Consider the following 27,048-nt stretch of genomic DNA (forward strand, 5'->3'; position numbering starts at 1 on the left):
TCAGTTTTGAATTACTTTTATTATTACAGGAGAAGTTTTAGAAAGGCACAGAGGTAGGATAGACTTTGAAACAAAATAAATTCTGAAAGGAGAATTATTTGCACTTCTCAATGAGTAGATGCTCAGACTAAACTCCCTTCCCCCCTCCTCAGAATTAAAAAAACTTACACAAATTGAAAGAATAGCTGAGTAATACACAACTGTACAGGCACATCAAGTGACACAGTTAAGGCCTTGATGATCTAAGAAGTTTTCTTTTATTCATCTACCCTGATATTCTGAATTGCTGCTATACCTTATGTAGGACCAAACTACCTCCCACCCTGCCCCAGTCCTGCTCTGCCCTCAGATTTAAAGCTTTACTTTATTTGGTGAATAAGAAAGGAGTAGGGCAGAAGGGCAAGACTGGTTCAATGAGCAGTTCTTTGAAGCCATTGCATTACCAAGCATCTGGCAAGTCAGACAACAGAAATAGCAAATGGACTCCCAGACAATGCTGCACAGTCTGTTGAGCTGTGTTAGAATGTCTTAAGGTAAAATCAGGTTCTTTCTGATTCAGTCTCGCTGTTCGTAATAGCTCATTGGGATTACAGTAGGCTCTGTCCCAAGTTAGCACAAAGCTTTCTACTGAAGCACGACAGTCTTTGGCCATTTAAGGCTATCGCAGCATCTCAGTAATTTTATTTTTTTGGTGTTTGGAATACAAAGTCTCTAAGCCTATACTGTAAAGCTGCAGTTAGCAAAGGTAGAAGAGCTTTGGTGTTGCGTGGTATTTCTAGGGAGACCAGTTAGTTTTCAAATTTGGCGTAAGGGTTGTCTTCCTTAAACAAGCCTGAAAAGAAAAAAGCTCCAGTTAGAGTAATACATTTCAGGATTGGAAGCTTGATGTCACCTGCTCCCTTTGGGCCAGGCTGTGAGCCACATACTCTCACTGGGTACACTGTTACTCACATGCGCATTCTGCCTGGAGTCAATCAGCTGCAATCTCAGTCTCTGCTAAACCCACTGCACATCTCACACAGTGGCCAGAGAGGACTACTGAATAAATTCCCCCACATGCAGCCAGTTCCCCAACAGCCCCCAACCTCACTGCAGGTGAAGAATCTGACCCTACAGAATTATTGTGGAGTAAGGTGCCACTTCTTGAAGGAAGAGTATCTGGCCCATTGGCTTGACAAGTTGTATCCTTTGGCTTGCGTTATTTTTAATCACGCATCCTGCCTGGAATCTGAGAGCTTCCTCCTCACCTTTGTTTTGTCAGATTTCAATTAAACCACAGGAAAGCAGAAAAAGCAACATACAGAACAAACTGACCTGCGTTCCTATCTGGCACTGTGGAAGGGCTGTGTCTGAAGTGTTCACTGTAACTGCATTGTTGTGTTCCTCCCTAAAGTGCAACTGATCATTTGGTGGTAGGGAAGACAATAGTTTGTCTTAGTCTTCCCCACTAGTCATGCAGTCAATGTTTTGTTTATAGCAAGGTATAAGTACTATAGTGCAATACATGGATTTGAAGAATTGCTTGAAAAAGAAAGTCACTTCTCATGAATTTTACCATATTTTTTCCGGATTTCATCATGTCGAGATTTCATCTCAGCTCTCCTACAAAAAAAATTAAATAAGACTTTAAAAAAAAAGGAAGTGTAAGGTAATGAAGTTATCTGTCTCTTCCTATACTTTTTCCTCTGAAGTACCCGTTTCTGGAGCCAACATACATGGGGGGAGGGATAGCTCAGTGGTTTGAGCATTGGCCTGTTAAACCCAGGGTTGTGATTTTAATCCTTGAGGGAGCCACTTAGGGATCTGGGGCAAAATCAGTACTTGGTCCTGCTAGTAAAGGCAGGGGGCTGGACTTGATGACCTTTCAGGGTCCCTTCCAGTTCTATGAGATAATATATGGAGATATACCTATTTATTTATAGTTATACATAGGGTTAGATGGTTACCAGTCTGCATACAGGTTGTGTTTCCCTGCCCCCAAAAAGGCCTTCATGAGGAAAAAAAAAATCAAATGCAGCAACCCAGGACTCAAGTGGAAACCTATCAGAAATAGTTACAGTACAAACAACAGATTATAAAAAAAACGGTTAAAAGAACTAAGTATGCAGTGTTGCTGTAGCCATTGGTCCCAGGATGTTGTAGCAGTTGGGTCCCAGGAATTAGGAAGACAAGGTGGGTGAGGTAGTATCTTTTACAGGATCAGCTTCTGTTTGAGACAGATCTGTGTAAGCTCAAAAGCTTTTCTCTCACCAACAGTTGGTCCAATAAAAGATATTACCTCACCTACCTTGTCTCTCTAAAAGGAACTAACTGTTTCACGTTCTAATGAGTTAGTATGTTAAATCAATGTTTTCAAATTTTCCCAAGTTTATGTAACTTGACAACATACTTTTAATTTAACAAGTTCATCCAGTCATCTATGGAAATAGTAGTCTCCAGAGATGCTTGATAATATTACATTAAGATTAAAGCATTAACCAGAAGAACAGGGCCTCACTAATGAAATTTACACACACAATACACAGAATTTTTGTAATCCAGTTGCACAGATTGCTGGTTGGAAGTAAGTCATATGTCCCTTTGAGACATAGCACTGGGAAGCATTTTTAGGTTCTCCAATGGCTAAGTACTCCCACTGCTGTCACCAAAGGAGCCCCTCATCTTATTGCCCATGGGGATGTTGAGATTGAGTCTGGATGCGGATACCTAGGACTGTGTACGTGATGGTACATTTAAATTACCAACTACCCCATGTTATTAGGAGCCCGGTAAATATACAGGAGATCAATATTTTACAATTTGAGCAAGACTGAACTATAGCATCCCACTTCTACAATATCAAGACAGATTGTTGATCTGTTTACAGAAAGTTATTTTAAGCAGAAGATGACCCATTTCTGCCTTCTCCATCCCATTACCTCACATTGAGTACTCACCTCTCTTCTTGCCGTACTCTCCTCTGTTCCCGCTCTCTGGCAGCTTTTTCATCCTCTTTGTCTGGCCTGACAGGAATAATAGAGACTGTCTTAAACAACCATCAACAGACTCTGTTTGGCATTCACCAGGGTGTGGGCATCTAATTAAGTTTTGTAACTTTCTAAAAAAGTGCTGTACATTAGGGATTAGACTTTCAGATACTTGCTTTTTGCTCTTCTTTTTTCTGCAACAGCAGTAGCAGCAGATGCAGAGAGCAACAAGGATCACTCCTCCTACCACAGACATTGTGATGATCAAGGCTTCAAAGTTCACTGAGAGTCAAACAAAACATTTATAAGTACAAAAGCGTATGAAGATGTTAAGAAAGTGAGAATTACAATCTTGAGGTCTTTGAGTTATGACACAGAAGCCATTGTTTTCTGGAAGCTTAGTTGTGTTTAAAAAGTCAGAAATATTAGCTTGACCCATTTATTTCAATTTTTTTTTGTTTGTTTTCTCCTGTAGAAAGCAGTACAGATATTACAGTCAACGACAATCATCCCAAGCTAGAAGACTACCACAGTACAGGGGTGTTATACAATTAACTGATGCATAACTTAGGGTTGCCAACCCTCCAGGAATTTAAAGATTAATCTTTAACTAAAGATTATGTCATCCAACAAAACCTCCAGGAATATGGCCAACCAAAACTGGCAACCCTAGCATAACTGTACACTTTAGATACTAGCTATTACTGCACCTATCAAGAACTTGCAAAGACACTGATGTGTTCTGAGATGTTAGACAATGATTCCTGTGGAAATAATTACCAGCTAGTTGGTATGCTTGTAAGGTGAGGCAATTTAAATACAACTTGATATCAAAGTCATTGATGTTGCTATAACTTACTTGAAAAATTGCAATAGCACAAATTTTAAAGTTAGAATTTATAGCTAAATTATGAACAGGAGTACTTGTGGCACCTTAGAGACTAACAAATTTATTAGAGCATAAGCTTTCGTGGACTACAGCCCACTTCTTCGGATGCATATAGAACGGAACATATATTGAGGAGATATATATACACACATACAGAGAGCATAAACAGGTGGGAGTTGTCTTACCAACTCTGAGAGGCCAATTAATTAAGAGAAAAAAAACTTTTGAAGTGATAATCAAGCTAGCCGAGTACAGACAGTTTGATAATAAGTGTGAGAGTACTTACAAGGGGAGATAGAGTCAATGTTTGTAATGGCTCAGCCATTCCCAGTCCTTATTCAAACCGGAGTTGATTGTGTCTAATTTGCATATCAATTCTAGCTCACCAGTCTCTCTTTGGAGTCTGTTTTTGAAGTTTTTCTGTTGAGAGGTTTTAGTTGGGGGCTGAAGGTGACAGCTGGATGGAAGCTGGACATTTCCTGGACACTACTGTGCTAATAAGCGATGGTCACATCAATACCACCCTATACTGGAAACCTACTGACCGCTACACTTACCTACATGCCTCCAGCTTCCATCCAGGACACACCACACGATCCATTGTCTACAGCCAAGCTCTAAGATATAACCGCATTTGCTCCAATCCCTTGGATAGAGACAAGCACCTACAAGATCTCTATCAAGCATTCTTAAAACTACAATACCCACCTGCTGAAGTGAAAAAACAGATTGACAGAGCCAGACGAGTACCCAGAAGTCACCTCCTACAAGACAGGCCCAACAAAGAAAATAACAGAACACCACTAGCTGTCACCTTCAGCCCCCAACTAAAACCTCTCCAGCGCATCATCAGAGATCTACAACCTATCCTGAAAGATGATCCTTTACTCTCACAGATCTTGGGAGACAGACCTGTCCTCGCTTACAGACAACCCCCCAACCTAAAGCAAATACTCACCAGCAACCACACATCACTGAACAAAACCACTAACCCAGGAACCTATCCTTGTAACAAACCCCGATGCCAACTCTGTCCACATATCTATTCAAGTGACATCATCATAGGACCTAATCACATCAGCCATACCATCAGGGGCTCGTTCACCTGCACATCTACCAATGTGATATATGCCATCATGTGCCAGCAATGCCCCTCTGCCATGTACATTGGCCAAACCGGACAGTCTCTACGCAAAAGAATTAATGGACACAAATCTGACATCAGGAATCATAATACTCAAAAACCAGTGGGAGAACACTTTAACCTGTCTGGTCATTCAGTGACAGACCTGCGGGTGGCTATATTACAACAGAAAAACTTCAAAAACAGACTCCAAAGAGAGACTGCAGAGCTAGAATTGATATGCAAACTAGACACAATCAACTCCGGTTTGAATAAGGACTGGGAATGGCTGAGCCATTACAAACATTGACTCTATCTCCCCTTGTAAGTACTCTCACACTTATTATCAAACTGTCTGTACTCGGCTAGCTTGATTATCACTTCAAAAGTTTTTTTTCTCTTAATTAATTGGCCTCTCAGAGTTGGTAAGACAACTCCCACCTGTTTGTGCTCTCTGTATGTGTGTATATATATCTCCTCAATATATGTTCCATTCTATATGCATCCGAAGAAGTGGGCTGTAGTCCACGAAAGCTTATGCTCTAATAAATTTGTTAGTCTCTAAGGTGCCACAAGTACTCCTGTTCTTCTTTTTGCGGATACAGACTAACACGGCTGTTACTCTGAAACCTAGCTAAATTATAAAAGCAGTTTTAAGCAGTCTTATTTCAGTCATACGACTGGTAGGGTGTCTTATTTAAGACGTTCTGCAAGCAGACAACAAAACATCAACATTTTCCAGATCTCTATCATCCTGTCAGTTGCTCAAGGCAAATATAACTAGCTGGAAAGCTCAGACTGATTGTTCAGATACGGTTTTTAGAAACTGGAATTTCATCAGCAGATTAAATCATTTAATGCAGGGGTTCTCAATTTTTTTTTTCTTTCTGAGGTTCCCCCAAACATGCTAAAAAAACTCCATGGTCCACCTGTGCCACAACTGGTTTTCTACTTATAAAAGCCAGGGCTGGCGTTAAGGGCAAGCAGTGCAATTGCCACAGGGCTCCCACGAAGCGAAGTTGCACAGGCTTTCGCTTCAGCCCCCGGTGGCGGGGCTCAGGGCCCCGGGCTTCAGCTCCATGCAGCGGGGCTTCAGCGTTCTGCCCTGGGGCCCAGTGAGTCTAACACTGACCCTGCTTGGCGGACCGCCTGAAACCTGTTCGAGTCCCTCTCCCCCACCCCCGCTCCCGGGGGGGCCCGGATCACTGGTTGAGAACCACCGATTTCATATGTTTCAATTAAATATCCCTCAAGATTAATTTAGCAGAAATATCCTTCTTATTTTTAATTCAGGCTAATTTCTTACTGATAGTCTTCCCAAGAACTCTGGACAATGCCATTTCAGAGGTGGGCCAAGGGGACAGTGTACCACAAGCTGGCATTGAGCTCTAACATGCAAGCCCAGATCGGAGGTCCATTCGCTCACCTTTAAGTGTATTACCTAAAACAGGAGTAGATTTCAGTGGCAGAGCTTTTGGACCTAACTGAAATTGAAACACCTGCATGAAATTCACCCCTGCTCAGAACTCATCAAAAGTTAATATCAGTCACTGTTTGCCAGGCTCTGCCCTCATCGCCTTTTATTATACCCTCAAAGTTTGTAAGCCAGTGCTCGAGATATTATGGTTGTGATTCCATATCTGTATCAGGCAGGAAAGAGTCAATTTGCCTTCGTTTTTCCACTCTATGCTGTAAAGTTTTACTGTTTAACTATCCCCATCAGGAGTAAATGGAATTGGATGTACCACACCTACTACGCAACTGCCGAAGATCAGAGCTGTACAAATCAGACTCAGGAAGGGACACAATGTTTTGTCCCTTAATGCAAGTGATTAGAAGGTAGGGAACAGTCCTTGGAGAACACCCTGTTAGAATTTAGGAAAATTGTGTAAACATTTCTTTATTAGGATTCCCCGTATGCTTAGCATTTTATTCATGGCCAAGAAAAACGCCTCCCACGAGGCTGGTGACAACAGAAACCATTACACAACAAATGAGCACTATGTTCTAAAGGAGCAAAAAACATCTAACAAGGCACTTCAGTTCCTTCAAGGAAATGTAATGTAACAGCGAATAGCTCTTTACCTAACCACTACTAAAACATTAATAAAGACAAAGGCAAAGGCTTATAAGACAAGAGACTCAGAGAGCAAACCTAGATCAGCCACGTTTGGGTTCACTGGGCAATGCAGAGGCAACGCATCTTTGTCTTTCTCCTCAAGACTGCTGCATGTGTGTAACTTCATTTATAGACTCAAGGCCAGAAGGGACTATTATGATCATCTAGTCTGCCCAGCATAGCATAGGCCAGAGAATTTCACCCCATAATTCCTCCATCTAACTCAATAGATAGTTGAACTAGAGCATCTTTTAGACAGCTATCCAGGCTCATTTTAAAGAATGAATTCTGCTATGACCTTTAATGAAGAGATCCCTACCATATACTATGACACAAAAGGGAGGAGAAGCCATTCTTAAAGCTTGTACAGCTCCAAATACCTGCAGATGTGCCACATCATTCCCTTGGTTAAACAGGCCAGCCCAATGCATATAGGGCAGGAAGAGAGGCTTGCACCCACAGAAAGGGGAGGCTGAAATACTGTGGATCCCATATCAGACATATATAGCGGTTCAGGTAATATCTTTTATTGGACCAACTTCTGTTGGTTAAAGAGAATTTGTTCTAGAATATGGTCTTGTTCAGCCACAAATTACTGGGCTAAATGGGCAATCACAAAGTGAAGTTCTATGACTAGTGCTATACAGGAGGTCAAACCAGATACTAGTAAAGGTCTTTTCTGGCCTTAAAAAAAAAAAAAGTAAGTATAGATGGTATGTCACCATTCATCTTGCAATATTAGCTATATGTCACTCTTCTGCTCTTCACAATGCAAGAGGACAATGTGGCCCCTGTTTCCAGATTGTAGCCTGTGGACCACCAGTAGTATAGCAAGCATTTGCTGATGTTCTACAGAGACCTGGTTCTTCTGGTTTCCGGTCCCTAAACCATATGAAGAAGTTACTATCACATTAAAGGCTTTCCAAATACTACTTTTCTATGTAGGTAGGTAGTCACACGAGTTATTCTATTGGCAGCAGAAAAGGAGGTGGTCCAGAACACACAGCATTAAGATGTGGTATTTGAGAACGCTTGATATAGCTAGATCTCTGTTAAAACATAGTGGCATCACACTAGAGAAACTTGGGGAAGAGTTCCTTCTCTTACGTCCAGTGTACAAACAAAGGCTGTGGAATTGATAAGGTGCCACGCATTTTTAATTACTGTACATTTTCCACAAAATCACTAAGTAAAATCCACTTACCCCAGCAGACTCCCCAGCGTGCAGAACTCAACTCACAGAGAGAACGAGGCGGGAAAAGGTTTTTAACTGGATAATCCATGCATTTCTTGTTGCTGCTGCACCAGAGACACTGAAAGAGAAGCAAAGCAAGTAGATGGAAGTGCAAGATTATTTGAGTGCAATGATACTATTAGGTAGCAAAGGCTATTCAAGCTAAGAGCATTGTGAAGAATCAGGCAAGTTTACAAACTACAATGCATGACATGCTTTACCATATTCCAATATATTCAAGGGCACAGGGCTGATGAGAGTAATCTGTATTTGACTACAGATAGTTAAGGTGATTGCTACGGTTAAGTGTTAGGTTGCATTGTGCTGGGGATATACAGAATAGATGATTCCTGAGGCATGGTGAAAGCTCAATATCTGCACTTTTGAAAAAGAAGTTTGCAAGTCATGAATGTCATGCTTTGCTGCTGGTGTTTGTTGGTATGAAAGTGTGCCTCAACTAAGGCTGTCCAGAAACAAGCTTTTTAAATAGCTATGGGTTTATAATAGTTACAGTACATTTTTGTAAGATAAAGGCTAAAATCTGCTTCCTATATGAAGGCTGTTGAATAAATAAGGGAGGAAACTTTGTAAACAAATGGAAATGTCGCTCTAAGTCAGGACTTAGACTTAGTTCGGCAAGTCAACTTTTAATATGCAACGTTTGTACTTTTCATCCCAAAGCAAATATGAGTGAAAGCAAGCCACTGATTTTCATACCAAACATAAGGGTGTTACAAAGCATTTTCCCTGGAGCCTACGGGGAATGTTATCATTAGAACCCTTAAAATGCAAATAATCAGTGTCAACAGTAGACAGTAATGCAAAGGCTTTCTGGACTACAAGGCTAAATAGTTTCATGAGCAAAGCATTCAATAACTATTACAGAACCAGGGAAATATGAAAGGTTAGTGTCCACCCTAGCTAATTTTTCTTTGATCAGATTCAGTGTCTTCACATACAGTACTCCCCCTCAACTATCACAGGATTAGGGGGAAGTAGTTCTTGAAGTTTCTCTACAGGTCTTGCCACAGCTCTTCGAAGCAGAAGTTTGTGAGAGTTGCTGTTGGAGATGCTGAAGCAAAGTGGAGATTTACAAGTTGTTTTTTAAAAGGACAAAAAAAGAGGCCTCAGGGTTGCTCACACTACCTCATAAAATGGGAGCCATACGCTCAGGATTACAGCAGCTGCAGTAGCTCCAGACAAGAAAGGAATCAGGACTACGGGACAGAGCAATCATGGTACAGCGAACAGAAAGAGCACGCAGCAATGCATTCAGAAACCTGGAGATTAAGTAATGGGCTGTAATACTGGCCTAATTTCGGTTGTTGGGTTTAGTACGTGGGTGCTGGTGGTTTATGCTATACATTAAGTCAGATTAAATGATCTGATGGTCCTTTCTAGCCTTAAACTCAGTGACTAAGTGCTCCTTATTTATCTACAGCTTTGGGGGGGTTCTGTTAAGTAAGATGTGCACATACCTAGAGTAACTCTTAGTATAACATACATCTTCCCTTCCCCTGCATCCTTTACCCACCACTGTTGCATCTTGTCTTGTATTTAGATGAGCTCTTTGGCAAAGGAACTTGCCTTTTTTGTTTGTTGAAGTGAAGACCTAAGTGTGCTGGGTTCTTAACATTTATAGTGCAGGACAGACCAAATGAGCCAATGGAGCTGTGTCACCTATGCTTTTGGCCTATGGTAGCACTAGTATACCAGCAAAAACAACTATAGGACTTGGTCTGAGCCAATGTGGTTATGCTGGTAGTTTGAATTCTTGTGAAACAGGAAGCATGTGAGTGGGCAGTGTTTTACAGGTGCTTTGGGGAGGGAAGGGGATGTATGACTGTCCTCTTTTCCCCTAGCCCCAATGGAGGCACAGTGACTAGAAGTGGCATCATGGAGTTGCATGTTTTCTACAGTGTAGTCAAGGTCTAAGATGACAGTTTCAAAAACATCTGGAGCTGTAGTATAGCCAGATCCTTGTCTGACAGAACCTTTAACTGAAGGTAAAATTTAGCCCTACAACTGGAACTTGAACAAGTTTGTTGACATTAAGACCAAGGTTTGAAAAGTTTTCACAGCTACCACTCACACCAATACCTCCACCACCTCTACCCAACACTACACCTATTTATACTGTTTGATGGGGGAATGGAAGATATGGGAATCAAGTCTGTCCTGCCATCCACCTATCAAATCTAACCCAAATGTCATTCCAAAACACCCAGTTAGTAAATTCTGGGCACCAATTGGTATCTCCTCATATAGGAGCTAGCCAATTAGTTGTACAATGCTTTCATAATTCTCCCTTGTAGAGGAAAAAAAAATGCTGTGTTCAAGATAATTAACTATCGTGTTCTTGTTCAGTCTTACAATCCTAGAACGGGCAATACAGTTAAAGACTTGAGCACTCACAAGACTATCATCTGATTTGAGGCTGGTATGAGAAGTGTATCACATGAGGAGTTTAAGGAGAAGCTTATCAAAGATTTGATTACCAGTATCAGGAAATACTCAGGCACAGTGATGCAGGTTAGAATTACTGACCTCTCACATACTCCAGATAAATGAAGCTTTCTTGCTTTACCAGATATAATTAGTGATGGAAATTGATCGTAGGGCTGCATTAGGACTGGACTGTGACAGCAAAGTGAATTTTTCCAGCAGTTAACTGTATTGTAAAGAAGCTCTAAAGCTGATTTCCAGTGTAATCTAGATGAGTTGATTTTTATTGTTCTTTTATGCAATGCAAGTGTCAGCATTGTTATGCCCAGTGTTATTCTAAGCCTCTTGGGATATAGTATTTTAGGTTGATTTCCCACAATATCCTCAGCTCAAAAGCTGGGTTATATCAGAGATGCGGTTTATTAGGCAGAGCGTGAGAACAACTGACCCATAACATTACTGGGGGTTAGGGGGGAAAACTCTCTTCATTGCTGTTTCAGTGACCTCTTAGGGTCTGTCTACAGTGCAGTGGGGAGGCAGGATGGCAGCACATGTAGGCGTACCTCCCTAGCTTCGATCGAGCTAGCTTGCTAAAAATAGCAGTGAAGTCACACCAGAACAGGTGGTGGTGTGGGCTAGTCACCTGACCACCCAAACATATAATCAGGGTCACAGGTGGGCTTGTGGCTAGTCTAAGCTACTGTACCTTCACTGCTACTGAAAGCTAGGATGGGTACACCTACAGGTGCTCTCATCACATCTCCTGACTGCAGTGTAGCCAGACCCTTAGCTGTTCATAAAGGAAGCACAACTCCTTCCAGAAAGAAATAAAGGATTTAAATTCATTATATGATATTATATTCTTCAGAACATGGAAGCCACAGGATGGCAGAGTAGTTCTGGTAAATCTCCGTAATCCAGAGGTGGGGTTTAGAATAGTCTGCCTTTCATGAAAGCCAGGGGCAGAATCCCAGAAGCAACTAGACATTTTTCTTAAAAGAAATTCAACATAATTGTCTCCCAGAGCACAGCTGAGTGGAACCTATGCATGCTAACCCAGTCACGTGTTAGGGGTATTAACCTTTGTCACCTGGAGGTCAGGTGACTGGAGCCCGGAAATAGGATTGAGTTTCTTCCCATCACTCCTCTGTCACCCCTTTATCAGAGGGGTTATCTTCTGGTGGGGGACTTTCCCTCTGTTTCCATCAAGTCAACTAAAATTGGTACTGGGCAAAACATGCTACATGTTGTGCACAACAAGGACTCTTCAGAGGTGCGACAAGCTTTCAACAGCAACTGAAGATGTTGGAGGGACTTCACAGGCTAAGGACACTACTGTTGCAGTCTCAATAGAAGTCTGGCTTGATCTAACTAAATAACCAGAGCCACACAAAAACAAAGCCAAGACAGTGCAAAGAAGCCATGGTACTTTTCCATTATCCCCACTGATGCCACAAAGTTCTAGGCTAAATCTATATTGTGGAAGAAGCAGAAACAGGGCTGATGGATTGTAATCCTGAACTCCTTATTATAAAAGGATTAACAGATCCAGATTTCTATTTCTATTCCTATTCAAAGTTTGTAAAAAAGGTTATGTCAGTTTACTGGATCAAAAAAGAGAGAAGATTGTGTAAGTAGTGGAAGACATGATAGCTTTGAATTCAAAGCTATCCTTTTTATAAGACCTACAATTCCTGCATAGCCAGCTCAGCATCAATTGAGCATATTTTGAATACATAGGTTTGGCTTGGTTGGAACTTTGTAATAGACTAGATGCTGAAGAAAAAAAAAAAAAATCAAGCGTTAGAGTTTCAAGAGAAGATATAAGAGAGTGGAAGGCCCAGTTAGACTAAGGACTCAACTGTATTCTACTCAGAAATGTCCCAAATGGAAAGCTTGCAATGTGCCTTTCTAGGCATGAGGAATAAACTTGTTTTTGTGTTTACTGTTTCATTTAATAGAACACTGGAGGCTCTCTCAATTTCTCACTTTCCCACAGTTAGGGAACATTACAACTCTGAATTTGAGCTCAGAACTGACTGGTATAAGGGACAACTTCATACCTATAAATCTATGGTTTTCCCTAGCTTTAGAGCCACTAAGTTTCACCTATCTGCACCAACATCCACCTTCATCAGATAAGCAGGTACAAATTCAGAGACATGTTAACTCTGAATTTCTCAGCAAGCCAATTTAAAATCAGAGCCCTGACAGTAGACAGAGAAAAACCCACAATGTCATTAGAAGACATTTCAGGTGGAGGTCATCAAGGCCCACAGTCACTTTTAGGCCTTCCACAATTGTGGAAGGTTTGCTTCAGTAAGACTACCTCTATACTTGAATTAAAGAGCCAAAACTTTGGATTTTTCCTACCTTTAGAGCCAAACCTTCAAAACTGAGGTATTTGATAACTTTCCCTACCCGCATCTGAATTCCACTTGGGTCTAGGAGTGCTAGAGGAGAGACTCAATTTCCAGCATATCCTCAGATTGTTGTGATCTGTTCTCTCAATCCACTCAGCCCACTGGAGAAGTGAGGCAGTTTGGCCAGCACGCACACAGTGGCAAAAGGAAAAGCAGGACTCCAAACAGGCCCTCAAAATACTGAAGGGGAGCAGCAGGTCATCCAAACAAGGCATGTGACAGAGAACATCAGACCCTGCAGGGGAAGGCGAGGTTCTTTAGGAACCCTTTCCAAAGGTTTGGATTCAACATTTAAAAACCAAACCAAACCACCACCACCGGTGCTTAGCACTTGCAGCTCCCTTTGTAGTCAGCTGGCATACTGGCTGCTCCCCACGAGACAGATCTTTTCAGATGCTTCGCAAAACTCTGAACCTTTGACAGGTTGAAACAGCAAGTTCACTCACATAGAAGAAGTAGATATGTTTTTCTGCTACTTACTGAGACATTTTTCAGGCACTCTTCACAAGTTTTGTTTGTGTATTGAAGACAAGCTGTGGAGAGGAAAAAGAGCCACATCAGTAGTTAGCTGGGCCCATACAAACAACATATTGAAAACAAATATTTAGCTTTGCTGTATCCTCACAGCCAGGCCACACACAGTTTCTAAAAAAACAAAAAAGCCTTGACAGACATTTTTGCTTGACTAGTTACTCTGTCAAGTGCAGCAATTCCTTGCCTTATTCCTGTGCACTAGTGTTTTGTCTCAGAAAGCTGGAGAAGCAGCACCATACCATCAGTATATTCCCACTCTATTCGTGTACATAACATCTATTTGTAGAGGCTCCTTTCCACATAATTATCACATGTTGTTGCAATTCTCTTGCCATTTGTGTAACACAATATAAATAGTTTGGGGAGACACACACAGTCTTGAAACTAGAGAGCATTACTGCAAGCTTATTATGAAAAGTCTCTTCCATGCAGGCTCATTTTAGGGTGTCTAATGTTTAACTATAAAAACATGCAAGCTACCATAGATTTAATCCAATGTTTTCAGTTAATGTTTTATTACTTAATTGTTGGGGAAGCAGGTTATGCCAGGTTCCAATTATCAGATTTGCAATTAAATAAAAGTTTTTTAAAACTCCACCAATTTTGCTCAGTCTCCCATTCACAGTGACCCTCTTGATGAAAAAAAACAACTGAGCTGGTCTTCCTCTTGGTATGAGAGTAATCCCAAGCAGGAGGCTCAGAAACATTAGTTGCAGTTTTTAGTTTTCTTCAAATCCAAGCATGCAAAATCCTTCAAACTGCAACAAATCATGGTTTCTGACAAACACTCTTCACTACACTCTTCTGTTAATATTAAGCCCTGTTCACAGTATTCTGTTATCTATAAAGGACAAAGCCAAACATAACTAAGGTGAAAATATGGAGAGAGCATGAATTGTTTCCTGACACTTATACACTCAGGGTAAATTGTCCCTGAACTGAAGGGCTTGTATGCTTTATTGGTACAATACCTCAGTGGTTTTAGGTAGTTATAAAAAGGTTTATATGTTTTTGTCATTGTGTAGAAGCTTAAACATGCAATGTCTGCAGATTTTAATTTACGGAATGCATGTTCGCATCTTCAAAACACTGATTTTTCTTCCATATAACTTGAGATGCTTATGGACAAGTTAATGCTACAAATCCTTCCCTCACATTGTAAACATGAAAATGGATGCGGTGATCTGCCAAAAGCAAGGAGGGTCCAACAGTATCCGTTTTTTAAATATCGCAAATTAAAATACAAACAGTTTAGTATACAAAGTATCCATAAGCCTACATTTTAAGATGCCCATTTAAATCAAAGAGGAGGAAGAAAAATAGCCCAGACGTTAAGAACCATGTTTGCTGCGTTTACATATAATTTTGGTAGCCTTGCAACAAATGCTGGCTCTAGATCAGATGAACTTTTTCTTTATACATAAAGTTCTAAAACAAATATTCAGAACTTGATTTTTTAAATTAATGTTAAATATTTCACTTTGTTCAGTCAGAATTAGGTCATCCCCTACAAATGTTACCATTAGTGGGCTGAGCAACAGGTGTTCTCCTTTACCACGTTAGTTAATTTGTTCTAATAAAAACAAGTGATGTAGACATAGAACTCTCAAAAGGTGAAAAGTTGTCAGACGTTATGATTGAACCTGTGGGCTGGCTGGCCACTGCCCCCGCACCTTCATTTGGCCCCCATGCCTTAACTTAAACACGATAACTCATGCCCTACTCTTTCAGTCTCCCTGAGAGCCCAAGTCCATTTTCTTAGTGTGACGGGGAGTAGAGATGACCCATGGGGGAGGGAGGGGGAGAGAGGCAGAGTGAGGGCAGCCAGCTTCAGCAGTGTTACTGAGCATGCTCAGTCCATGTGAGCATGCTCAGTACAAGCCAAGCAGCAAATCTGGAGGGGGAACGTGACCCCGCATGCCCCACCCTCCACACAGCACCTCTGGTTCCCAGATGAAGTCCAGCTCAATCTCAGTTGGGACAGAAATAATTTCAATTTACAAGAGATTAGGAGCCACAGCAGGACCCTATAAACAGACCACAGAAACATATACAGAAGGCTGTTCTTTGGGGATTGCGGTGGCCAGAGTATAGCCCCTGGAGCTGCTCAAACTTACTTTGGAGCTGGACTAGTCCTGGGCAGCTCCCAAAATTCAGCAGTGCAAAAATGGTATAAATCCATCTTTACTCTCTCCATCAGCTGTGACAAGCTCAACATGGCTTCCTGTCAATCAAGGACTGCTTAGCCCTGAGTTACAAAGTCTCCGATAAGCAGTATATTCTTGCACACTTAATATGCCAATTTTCTCAGTTCCTCATTTCTGGGCCTGACTGGCTCCCAACTCTCCCCTTCCCCAATCCCCAGCTGGACTGCAAAGAGGAAGTGTGCTGTCCCAGCCTCCCTTTCACATCCCTGCTCCTAAGAGCCTTCAACTCTGATACTATGGTGAGAGTCATATAAGAGCTTGTCTACACAGGGAGTCATTCAGGAACAGCTATTCCTGAATAAACTTCATGGATAAACAAGTGCCAAGTATCTAGATAGTTAGCCTCTTCCTTGTCCCACTTAGTATAGTGTATGAACACTGCCACTCCTTCCCCCAACACACACTTTCATAATTCCCCTGCCAACTACCTCCTAGAGCAGTGGTGCAACCCAGAATCTACCCTGTTCCTTCCCCAAAGCCCAGCCCCACTCACTCCATCTGCCTCCCTCCCCCCCCCCCACTGCTCACCCTCCTACTCACTTTCACCGGGCTGGGTTGAGGTTTGGGGTGTGTGTGCAGGCTCTGGGCTGAGGCAGAGGGGTTCGCAGTGTGGGAGGGGGCTTTGGGCTGAGACTGGGGCAGGCAGTTGGTGTGCAGGAGGGGTTGAGGGGTGCAAGTTCTGGGAGGAAGTTTGGGTGCAGGAGGCGGCTCCGGGCTAGGGCAGAGTGTTGGGGTGCAGGAGGGGCTACAGGGTGCTGACTCTGGGAGGGGGGTCAGGGCTGGGGTTCGGGGTGCAGGAGTGGGCTCAGGGCTGGGGTGTGGCCTTATCTCCGGCAGCTCCCGGTCGGTGGTGCAGCTTGGCTGCCGCTAAGGCAGGCTCCCTGCCTACCCCGGCCCCACGCCACTCCCGGAAGGGGCCCCTGCCGCCCCTGGGGGAGAAGCGGGGGGCACATGGCTCTGTGTGCTGCCCTCTCTGCAAGCACCACCCCTGCAGTTCCATTGGCCACAGCTCCCCATTCCTGGCCAATGGGAGCTGCAGGGGCGGTGCTTGCAGGCAGGAGCCCCCTGGGGCCATGCTGGCCACTTCTTGAAGCGGCCTGGGGCCAGGGAGCCTGCTTTAGTGGCAGCCCTGCTGTACCACCAGAGATCACAATCGACTGGGACATCCTCTAGGATGGACCAGTCGATCGCGATTGACTGGTTGGTGACTGCTGTCCTAGAGGATGCCGATTCCTCCATATTATGGAGTGGCAGTAACTACTCTAGTGAAGGTTGATTATGCATTACGTGTATGTATTTAGAATGTGAACTCCTCATTATGTCTGTAAAGACATACTTTGGGAGCACGGAGAATTGAGAAGCCAGCATACAGATGCTTGTGACAAGAGCCTTTCATTCAAAATGTTCATAAAACACACTGGAATCACTAATGAGAAAGCATCACTCCTCTGACCTATAAGGTAAAAGATTCCTTACTGCCTTCTTCTGAGAAGAAGACTTCTCTCAGTTGGAGGTCAGAGGAGTTTTAACTCATCTGTATGCACTGACAGACAAACCTTAAAGAGGGAAGGAGTACAGCAGTATGGCCAGCCTTGCAAAGACGAGGTGGCAGCTGGGAACTAGCTAGGCAACAGCATCAGGAAGCGAGGTCACATTTAAATTCATACCATGTGAGTCGATTGCTACCTCTAGGGCAGTGGTTCTCAACCTGCAGCCCAATCAGCACAGAGCTGCGGCCCATGTGATATCCTCAGGGCCATACAGGTAGTATTGAATGCGGCCCACTATGGTAAATAGGTTGAGAACCACTGCTCTAGAGGGTATATCTACACTGCAATAAAAGACCTAAAGTACATCCACAGCTGGCCCAGGTCAGCTGACTCAGGCTCCCAAGGCTTGGGCTGGGGGGGGTGGGGGGGGGGACTATAAAATTGCAATGTAGACATTCAGGCTCAGGCCGAAGACTGGATGTGAGACCCTGTAAAGGAGTGGGCCTCAGAGCCCAGGTTCCTGCCCAAGCCTGAATGCCTACATTGCTATTTTAAGGCCCACAACCCAAGCCAGCTGACTCAGGTTCTGAGACTTGGTGCTGTGGGTTTTTTATTGCAGTGTAGATATATCGCAGGCATCTGACTCTTGTAACAACACATAGTTGGGTGAAGACTCTTAATATACAAGTAATTAGACACTAATAAAATAGATTATAAAACACTGATATCAATACAAATTCACAGTGATCATTATTTGGAACAGACAGGTTTAAACCATTTGCTTAATATTGTAAAATTCAGACAATATTCTGTGACAAGTAGCATTTTAAACAAAAATCTGTTTTCCAAGAGGTTTCTGCAGCAATGATCTAAAGCAGGGGAGTCAAACCTATGGTGTGTAGGTGAGATCCAGCCCACTTGATGCATTTGTGTGCCCCAGATGGCTTATTCAGATTGTGCAGAAAGGCAGAGTTTTAGCTTTCATTTACAATGAAGAGCAAGTTTCCAACTGACAGTAAGAAAGAAAAGTTTTCAAATGTAACCCAAGTCCAAGATGGCAGGGAGCTTGAAATAATGTCTCTGAGCTGTGAACTCCCCCTCCTGCTATTAATCTCACTGGAATGTCAACCAGAGAGTCTGCCATGATAAGCAAGCTATTGGGCAGCTGGAGGAACATGCAGAGAGGACTGACAATCCCTCCGAATGCTACTAAGAGGGAAAACTTTTGGGACTTAAAATGTTAGAGGACATACAAATAGCAGCCCAGGATAGACAGAGATGGTGGAGCCTTGTGCATGCCATAAGTGATGTCTGACACCCAGGAAGAATTAAGAAGGTTCAACTCTCAAGCCTAACACTACCTTACACATTGTTAGCTATTTAATTTTTAATCGGGGTATTAGATAGGATAGGCAAAAGTGAGAGTGAGCCCACAAATGGAATGGGACGCTTCTGCAGGGAAGGAAATGCAGAAGAAAAAAGGAGACGGAAAAAAATGGGAAGTGGGAAACATAACAGACATAGCTATTGTTCTGAAAGAACCATATTTTTCCCCAGAGTTGCTATGTTAAACTTAACAAGAGGCCAAGATCCTCAGATAGTAAGTCAGCATAGCTCCACTGATGTCAGTGGAACAACACTTATTAAACTGGCCCTCAGCTAATATTCATTTGTACAATAGGCTATAATCCACCCGACCTTTGTTTAAACCAGAAGCGGCGCGGGCAAGCAATGTGCTGGCCACGGCTTCCCGCCGCCCCCATTGGCCCGGGACGGCGAACCACGGCCAGTGGGGGCCGCGATCGGCCCAACCTGCCGCGTCAGCAGGTAAATAAAACTGGCCCAGCCCGCCAGGGTGCTTACCCTGGCGAGCCGTGTGCCGAACGTTGCCGACCCCTGGTTTAAACTGTGCGCTGGCATCAGGAGAGATCCTCTGTAGAATCCAGGAAGTACATCAGCTCCAGTTTATCTCCAGCCCCCAAGACCATGATTGCAAATAGAATTTGTCCCTCTCCAAAAACGAGACAGCTGATTAACAGATTGCTCATCAAGGGTACTGTTGGTCTTCAGTGCCAGCATCCCACCTATGACATGGTGGACTGGATCCTCAGCTGATATCAGTCAGTGCTTCAGTCAAAATACACCAATTTACACCAGTGGGGGATCTGGCCCTGTATCTTTGTTACCTCTTTTCTGATCAGTATACTTGCTGCTGTGTGCCAGAGCTCAGTAAATAAAATAAATCTTCTAAATGACAGGTCTCCCCAATAGTCCCCATTAACATTTGATAGTCTCTTGGTTACCTTAGTGTGCTATAGCTCCGTTTCCTCCCTTCAACCAAAACAGTGTTAGAAAAATAGAGGAGACAAGACCTCTTTAAGAACCCACTTCACTAGAATGCTATCTTCCAACTTATCTGCCTCCTCCATCTAGTAAACTTCAGAAAGATAGAATTTGAAGAGCATTTTTACTTACTGAATGTTTAAAGAGTAGTTGAGAAGGTTGCCCTCTCCCAATTTTAAAATATCAATTTTAAAGTACCCTATTTTGGGGGGGCACGCTACTTTTCTTGATAAGATTTTAGTGAAATTATTGAGCATTCAATCAGTGGTCTGTGGAAGATGATGCACTACATATTAAAACACCTTTAAAATATCTTTTGTAAACCAGAAAAGAGAAGGGTATTTGTTCATAAAAACATTTTTAGTAATGGTTTTCCATTAGCTACAATGCAGCTGATCAGTTTTGTGTTTTCATTTACAGCAGAGATCAGTCATGTGATTAAGGAGCAGAGTTGTGGTTTCTTTCAGGTTTATATCCTCAGGGTACAGCCCTTGAAGTGAGTCAGCATTCTATGAACATAGGTAAGATGTAGAGTGGTATGTAAACATCTCTATTTTAGAAGTCAGACTCTGCACTCCTAAACTAGACCTGAAGCAGAGACTTTATAAACTACTAATATTCACTGTGTCATTACTATCCAAGTTGAAGGAGTCGTGGAACAGCCAATCCACACCCCTAAAAACAGTTACAAATGTTGGGGACAGAAGAGAAATCTCATGGGACTTTTATGAGAACACTAATTATATAGTTTAAAAAGTACAGTAAATTTGTGATTCAGTCCAAGATCAGTTAATTCAAGCCAGCACTATTGTTACTGCTGTTTAAGAAGTCCCAATTTCTAAGATCTTCTGACTTTCCTGAATTGTTCAATTTTGATTTAACAATAATGCAGCTTTAGAACGGTTAATTCAAGCAACAAGCTTATGTGCAGCAAATATAAAATCGGTCAAGTTTAAAGTCTGAATTAAGCTACATTTGCTCTTCTGCTGCTTTCTACCAGCTTGACAGATATTTTGTATGATACAGCTCATTGAATAAACAAAGATACTGCTAACTAATGTAGCAGAATCTCACAAATCTACACTATTGGGAGAGCCCTAATACAAGATAAAGACCTTTCTGCATTATGGTCTGTCTAGGCTAGGAAAGAGGTCCTTTAAAAAAACTGAGGTAGCCAACATGATTTGAAGTGTCTCTTAAAACCGATGACCTCTCTCCCCCCCTAGGTTACAAAGTGGATAAAAACTGATGATTTTTTTTTGGAGGGGGGGGGGGGGGAGAAATCAAATTGGATTTTTTCCCCTTTAAATAAGATTTTTCATTTTATTTAAAATTTAATAATTTTTTCTTGTTAAAAATACACCTGTTTAAAATTAAATCTGAATTTAATGGAAAATATGCTAAGGCCTAAAATTATAATAATTAAAACATTTAAATAAAAATAAATATGCTGAATCCATGAGCCACTACCAAACACTGAGTTAAAGATTGCTTCTCTATGTAAGGAATCAGGAGAAAAACATTTCACTTTGGAGGGCAAGCTTTATAAATACGGCACAACAGGTCATGTTCTGTATTAAGAGTTTGATCCTGTGGGGTTTCCAGGTGCTGTGCTACTGGGGGTAAGAGACTGAAATTCATCTCTCATCAGGATCATCCACTGAACCCACCTGGATAGTCTCTCACTCCTATTTTATAGCTTCTCTCTCCCTGAGCTCTGATTGGCCCAGTTCTCAAATTATGAATATATATAACTCTACCCCTCATTCATCATTTTCTAACCTACCAACACGTACAATTAAGAAGCTGAAAATATTAAACTCTATAACTCTTTACATAAATGGATATAGTTATAGTGTACTCTCTTAGGTAGCAAAAAGATGTACCAATAATAGCATAAAGGCTCTATTCAGTTGTAAGTCAACATATTTTAATGAATACACCAACCAATGAGAATGCATCTTTCTTTAGAAAGAACTGAAGTACAAATGGAAAAGTTGATTGAAATTGATTATTTAAATCTAGACTTTCCACTTTAATTTAAATAAAGGTGATTTAAATCATCTACCCAGGTAGGATAAAGAGGTACACTCTTAAAACACACCAGCTTAAACATCTTAAAATTCTAGTGTAGTGATAGAAAGTTGTAGTTTTTAAACATGTTAACATGTTTTAACTGGAGGGGAGCTTAGGATTCATCTTGACTAATTAATAATGCATGTCCTAGTGTGGACAGACTCTTAGTGTAGACAATTTAATACTTTTGCAGTTCTATTATCCAGTTCAGTTTTCATTTTGTTCTGAAAAACACCTACTTTTACCCCCAATCTAGGAAGACCTTTAGTGAGTGCTAAGGACAGGGCCAGTGAAAGTGACATTCTTCACAGGCTAATCAGGTAGAGCCACCTCAATCCTTGGCCCAGCATTCACTGAAACCTTGAGAAAGGCGCCTCATACTGCCCCCCTTCCCGCCCATCTTCTGCTTCTATTCCTCCAGCTTGTGCAGCTGTTAGAATGCAGGGTGCAGGGCCAGGTTCTTTGTTATTTCACTTTGTTGAAGAATGAAGAAAAGCCAGTTTGACAAAGCAGGGTGGTATGCTATTAGGAAGCTTGCTGCCACCCTGCTCTCTTTGCCTTCAGAAGAAACTCTGGGAAGCAGCGACTCCGAAAAGGACTTTGGGGGTCCTAGTAAATAATCAACTAAACATGAGCACCCAGTGCAACACTGTGGCCAAAACAGCTAATGAGATCCTTGGATGTAACAAACGGGAATCTTGTGTGAAGTAATGAGGTTATTTTACCTCTGTATTTGGCACTGGTGTGCCTGCTGCTGGAATACTGTGTCCAGTTCTAGTGCCAACAATTAAAGAAGGATGCTGATATATTGGAAAAGGTTCAGAGAAGAGGCACAAGAAATTAAAGGATTGGCAAACCTGACTTCTAGTGACAGATTGTTAAATAAATAGACTCAAGGAGCTCAAAGAGAAGGTTAAGGGGCAACTTGATCACAGTCTGTAAGTACCTACATGGGGAACAAATATCTAATAATAGGCTCTTCAGTCTAGCAGACAAAGGTATAACAAGATCCAATGGCTAGAAGTTGAAAATGGACAGTCAGACCGGACATAAGGCATCCTTTTTTAACAGTGAGGGTCAATAACCAAAGGAACAATTTACCAAATGATGTGGTGGATGGAGATTTTAAAATCAAGATTAAAAAAAAAATTGTTTTTTTAAATCTGAAGACATGCTTTAGTTCAAACAAGAATTTTTTCAGGGGAGTCCTATGGCCTGTGCTATGCAGGAGGTCAGATCAGTGGATCACAGTGGTCCCTTCTGGCCTTAGAATCTAGGCATCTGGTAGTATTGCTAGATTCCCACTTACTCTTTGGTGATCACCTGAACAGGTGCAAACAGGGGTGGAGGTGGTTAGCCAGGCACTAGCCAAGAAGTTCAAATTTTTTCTTTTCGATTCAATCTTTCTGCCATGGCCTATGCCTTTGTAACTTCTGAAATGTGTGAGGGGGATGCACTTTAAATCAACTCACAAACCGGAAACTTGCAACAAAGGGTGGCAGCTTGCTTATTGGAGAAGTTTCTCACAATGAACACATGACATCAGTGCTTCATGACCTGCACTGGCTGCACCTTGGCTTGAGTGAATTTAAGGGGGTGGTTTTGACCAAGAATCTTAAATGGCTTGCAACCTTCCTATTTGAGATACTTCTCTACTTGTGCCATGTTATGGTAGCTGCAGTCAAAGCACTCAAGTTGGAGTCCCCTCAAGAAAAGAGGGAACTATTTGGGTAGTGTCAGGGTGTTTTCTGTGATGGGTTGTAAATCTTAAAATTTATTCCTCACTTTAATCAAAAGTCACATGACATCAGGGCACACTTCAAAACCCATCTTCTCCTCTTGTCTGGTTTGGGGAAGCCGCCTTGTTGGTCTGTAATTGTAAAGCATGTCCAAGGAATACATAGCTTTTGGAAACCTTTTACAGTTTGTGAAAATCTGATCTCAAGACCCAAAACCTCCACCCTAAGATTTTGAAATCTGTTAACTAGGAGGAAGAGGGTGGAAACACTGCCTTGGGATGAAGGCAGTTACATCAAGTGAAAAATAATGCTTCAAACTCAAATATTTCTCACCATCCATCATGTTTAAGAGATGCATTCCATGCGTTTGTAATACCACACTCTGGCAGAGAAATCAGGTAGCCTGTTCAGACTTCGCTGGACCTTCAGGAGGTTAAAATAGAACCTTGCCCTTCCACACGTGAACAAGCCACCTCTCAAAGCCTGAAACAGGAGCCCCCTTTATAGCAGTCAGCTATTACTAAGCAATAAGCTATTACTTCATAGTGTTTCAGAGATACAATCTTATCAATACAGTGAAAGGTTAAAAACTAAAGTTATCAAAACTAATAAAATACATAGCAATACACTGTCCTTGCTTTATTTGTTCGCTTACCCACCAAGTTATATAATTCAGTAACTGACATCCCTCCACGGAAAATTCGTAACAAAACTACAGGAGAACTTCAATATGTTCTGTAACTTAGACTATCAGTAGACAAACACAAACTGCCTCCACCATGAATTGATTGCAGTTCAAAGAACAATATAGCTTTCTCCTTTTCAAAGAGATGGTGCATGTGGGTAAGTAGTATATTTTTAATTAGAGGGACACCACACCACCAAGTTAAAATATAGCCAATTTTAAGACAGGAATTAGAAGTAGTTTCAGGCACCCCCTCCAGTTGCCATGATATTTTTTGTGGTTTTATGATCATGTTTCCAGTGCTGAAAGACTTAAAACACAGAGGAAATAGCATGTATGGTTGGTTTCAGAATGCTGTTTTCTCTAATCTCTCTCCTTAGTCATGTTAGGCGTTACTTGTAACACTAGCAGATAAACAAGTTTTCACACAAAGGTGTGATTTTAAATTGGTGTTCTGCTAACAAGAGTTTGTAGAACAGGAAAAAAGACAAGAGCCAAGACAATTAATGAAGCTTAAAATTTTAAACTGACAGACTCAAAAGCCTTCTATTGCAATAAGTAGAAAGCACAGAAGTTTTGTTGTAGCATTACTAAGTCTTTAAATATATAAAAAAGCTAAGTCTTCAATGTTCGTTTTATAGTCACAAGTAAATATCACAAAATGAAACCTGTTTCATCAGAAAGTCTGCTAAATCACTTCAGTGAATCTTACAAGGGGGCTACAAACAAGGCGAGTACTATCAGAAAATATAGTCTATGTATAGCTACTAACTTTCTTCAGTTATTTGTGATTCACCACAGCAACGTTCAAATTCAATACACATCTTCCAGAAGTTAAGAGACTGGCGTTAAAGCCACTACCACAATGGGGATCTACTTCCAAGACAGATATCATCTGACACAGTTCTAGTTTTAAGATTACATGCTGCCTAACCACATTTTAATGACTTCCCTGATTAGCACACTCTGTCCAATCTTCGGGGGGAGGGATAGCTCAGTGGTTTGAGCATTGGCCTGCTAAACCCAGGGTTGTGAGTTCAATCCTTGAGGGGGCCACTTAGGGATCTGGGGCAAAATCAGTACTTGGTCCTGCTAGTGAAGGCAGGGGGCTGGACTCGATGACCTTTCAAGGTCCCTTCCAGTTCTAGGAGATGGGATATCTCCATTAATTTATTTATTTATTTATTTGATAAAGCAAGGCTGCAACATGGCCCATTGTGTTTGGAAGACTAAATACCGAGACCAAGTATTGCAAGGCCTTATCTTCACGGCGAGAAAGGGATGCGTTTTTCCTCTGTGTTAGCTGGCAGTAGGGAAAACGAAGACCAGACACTAGTCAAGTTGCTGTGTTCAAACAAGTAAGCAAGTAGAAGTGAAACCTAGGCTCGCAACTCCACCCGCTCCATGGGAATCTACCAACTGCCTTCTCTCCCCGAGAGGCTAAAGCGAGTTGTCAACAAGAGCAGTCGCAGGGCAGAAGGGCGGGCATGGGTGGAGGGGAGTTAGTCTCAGATCAGAGTGCAGGACAGGACACGACACTTGGGGATGTGTGGGGCAGACAGGGTGAGACTAGGGTGACCAGATGTCCCGATTTTATAGGGACAGTCCTGATTTTTGGATCTTTTTCTTAGATAGGCTCCTATTACCTCCCCCCCCCATCCCATCCCGATTTTTCACACTTGCTGTCTGGTCACTCTAGGTGAGACACACCAGAGGCAGGAAGTGAGGGGCAGGACACGGTGGGGGGAGCAAGGAGGAAGTGTGAGGTGGGGGGAGGCAAGGCACCAGGGACAGAAGAAACGGGGCAGGGACACCGAGAGCTGTGTGGGACAGGCTGTGGGGAGGGAGGTACGGGGCAGAACACGGGGGGGGCATAGGGAGTAGACACTCGAGGGCTGTGGCGTGGGGAGGGAGGTGCGGGGCAGGACACAGGGGGCGGGGCATGGGGGGCAGACACCCGAGGGCTGTGGCGTGGGGAGGGAGGTGCGGGGCAGGACACAGGGGGCGGGGCATGGGGGGCAGACACTCGAGGGCTGTGGCGTGGGGAGGGAGGTGCGGGGCAGGACACCGGGGGTGGGACATGGGGGGCAGACACCCGAGGGCTGTGGCGTGGGGAGGGAGATGCGGGGCAGGACACGGGGGGGCGGGGCATGGGGGGCAGACACCCGAGTGCTGTGGCGTGGGGAGGGAGGTGCGGGGCAGGACACGGGGGGGGCGGGGCATGGGGGACAGACACGCGAGGGCTGTGGCGTGGGGAGGGAGGTGCGGGGCAGGACACAGGGGGATGGGGGGCAGACACGCGAGGGCTGTGGCGTGGGGAGGGAGGTGCGGGGCAGGACACGGGGGGGCGGGGCATGGGGGGGCAGACACCCGAGGGCTGTGGCGTGGGGAGGGAGGTGCGGGGCAGGACACAGGGGGGTGGGGCATGGGGGGCAGACACCCGAGGGCTGTGGCGTGGGGAGGGAGGTGCGGGGCAGGACACCGGGGGTGGGGCATGGGGGGCAGACTCTCGAGGGAGATGCGGGGCAGGACACCGGGGGTGGGGCACGGGGGCAGACACGCGAGGGCTGTGGCGTGGGAGGCAGGGCGGGCCGGGGTCTCTTACCTCCCTCGGACGCAGCAGCCGGGGAGGCGCTGTCCGGGGCCATTGCCACCAGCAGTAGCGCCAGCGGGGCGCAGAGAAGGAGCCCGCTGCCCGGAGCCATCGCGGAGCTCGCAGCTATCCAGCCCAGCGCTCGCAGCCACCTCGTCCGGCCCCGCCCCGCGACCTTCCGC

General features: G+C 43.2%; 1 protein-coding gene across 2 annotated transcripts; it reads right to left on the reverse strand.

Moving 5' to 3' along the window:
• PTTG1IP (PTTG1 interacting protein) lies at positions 1 to 27,048 on the reverse strand. Of its 2 annotated transcripts, none has more exons than XM_054038788.1 (7): positions 26,879 to 27,048; positions 13,680 to 13,732; positions 8,302 to 8,410; positions 3,143 to 3,248; positions 2,937 to 3,002; positions 1,556 to 1,599; positions 1 to 832 (listed from the first exon to the last, which is right to left on the reverse strand). In XM_054038788.1, the coding sequence occupies exons 1-7, from the start codon at positions 26,976 to 26,978 to the stop codon at positions 789 to 791; spliced, it is 522 nt and encodes a 173-aa protein (XP_053894763.1). In that variant the 5' UTR covers positions 26,979 to 27,048; the 3' UTR covers positions 1 to 788. The 2 variants fall into 2 exon arrangements, with proteins under 2 accessions (XP_053894763.1, XP_053894762.1); XM_054038787.1 differs by having other exon boundaries at positions 1,556 to 1,602; positions 26,879 to 27,047.

This window comes from Malaclemys terrapin, chromosome 9 (assembly GCF_027887155.1).
Source record: "Malaclemys terrapin pileata isolate rMalTer1 chromosome 9, rMalTer1.hap1, whole genome shotgun sequence".
Taxonomy (NCBI): Eukaryota; Metazoa; Chordata; order Testudines; family Emydidae; genus Malaclemys; species Malaclemys terrapin.

Excerpts from the sequence above, each read along its gene's own strand:
- PTTG1IP (XM_054038787.1), bottom strand. The coding sequence starts at position 26,978 with ATGGCTCCGGGCAGCGGGCTCCTTCTCTGCGCCCCGCTGGCGCTACTG. Across the intron at positions 13,733-26,878 it reads GGCTGCTGCGTCCGAGGGAG|CTTGTCTTCAATACACAAAC; the intron begins GTAAGAGACCCC and ends TCCTCTCCACAG. Across the intron at positions 3,003-3,142 it reads AGAAAAAAGAAGAGCAAAAA|GCCAGACAAAGAGGATGAAA; the intron begins GCAAGTATCTGA and ends TATTCCTGTCAG.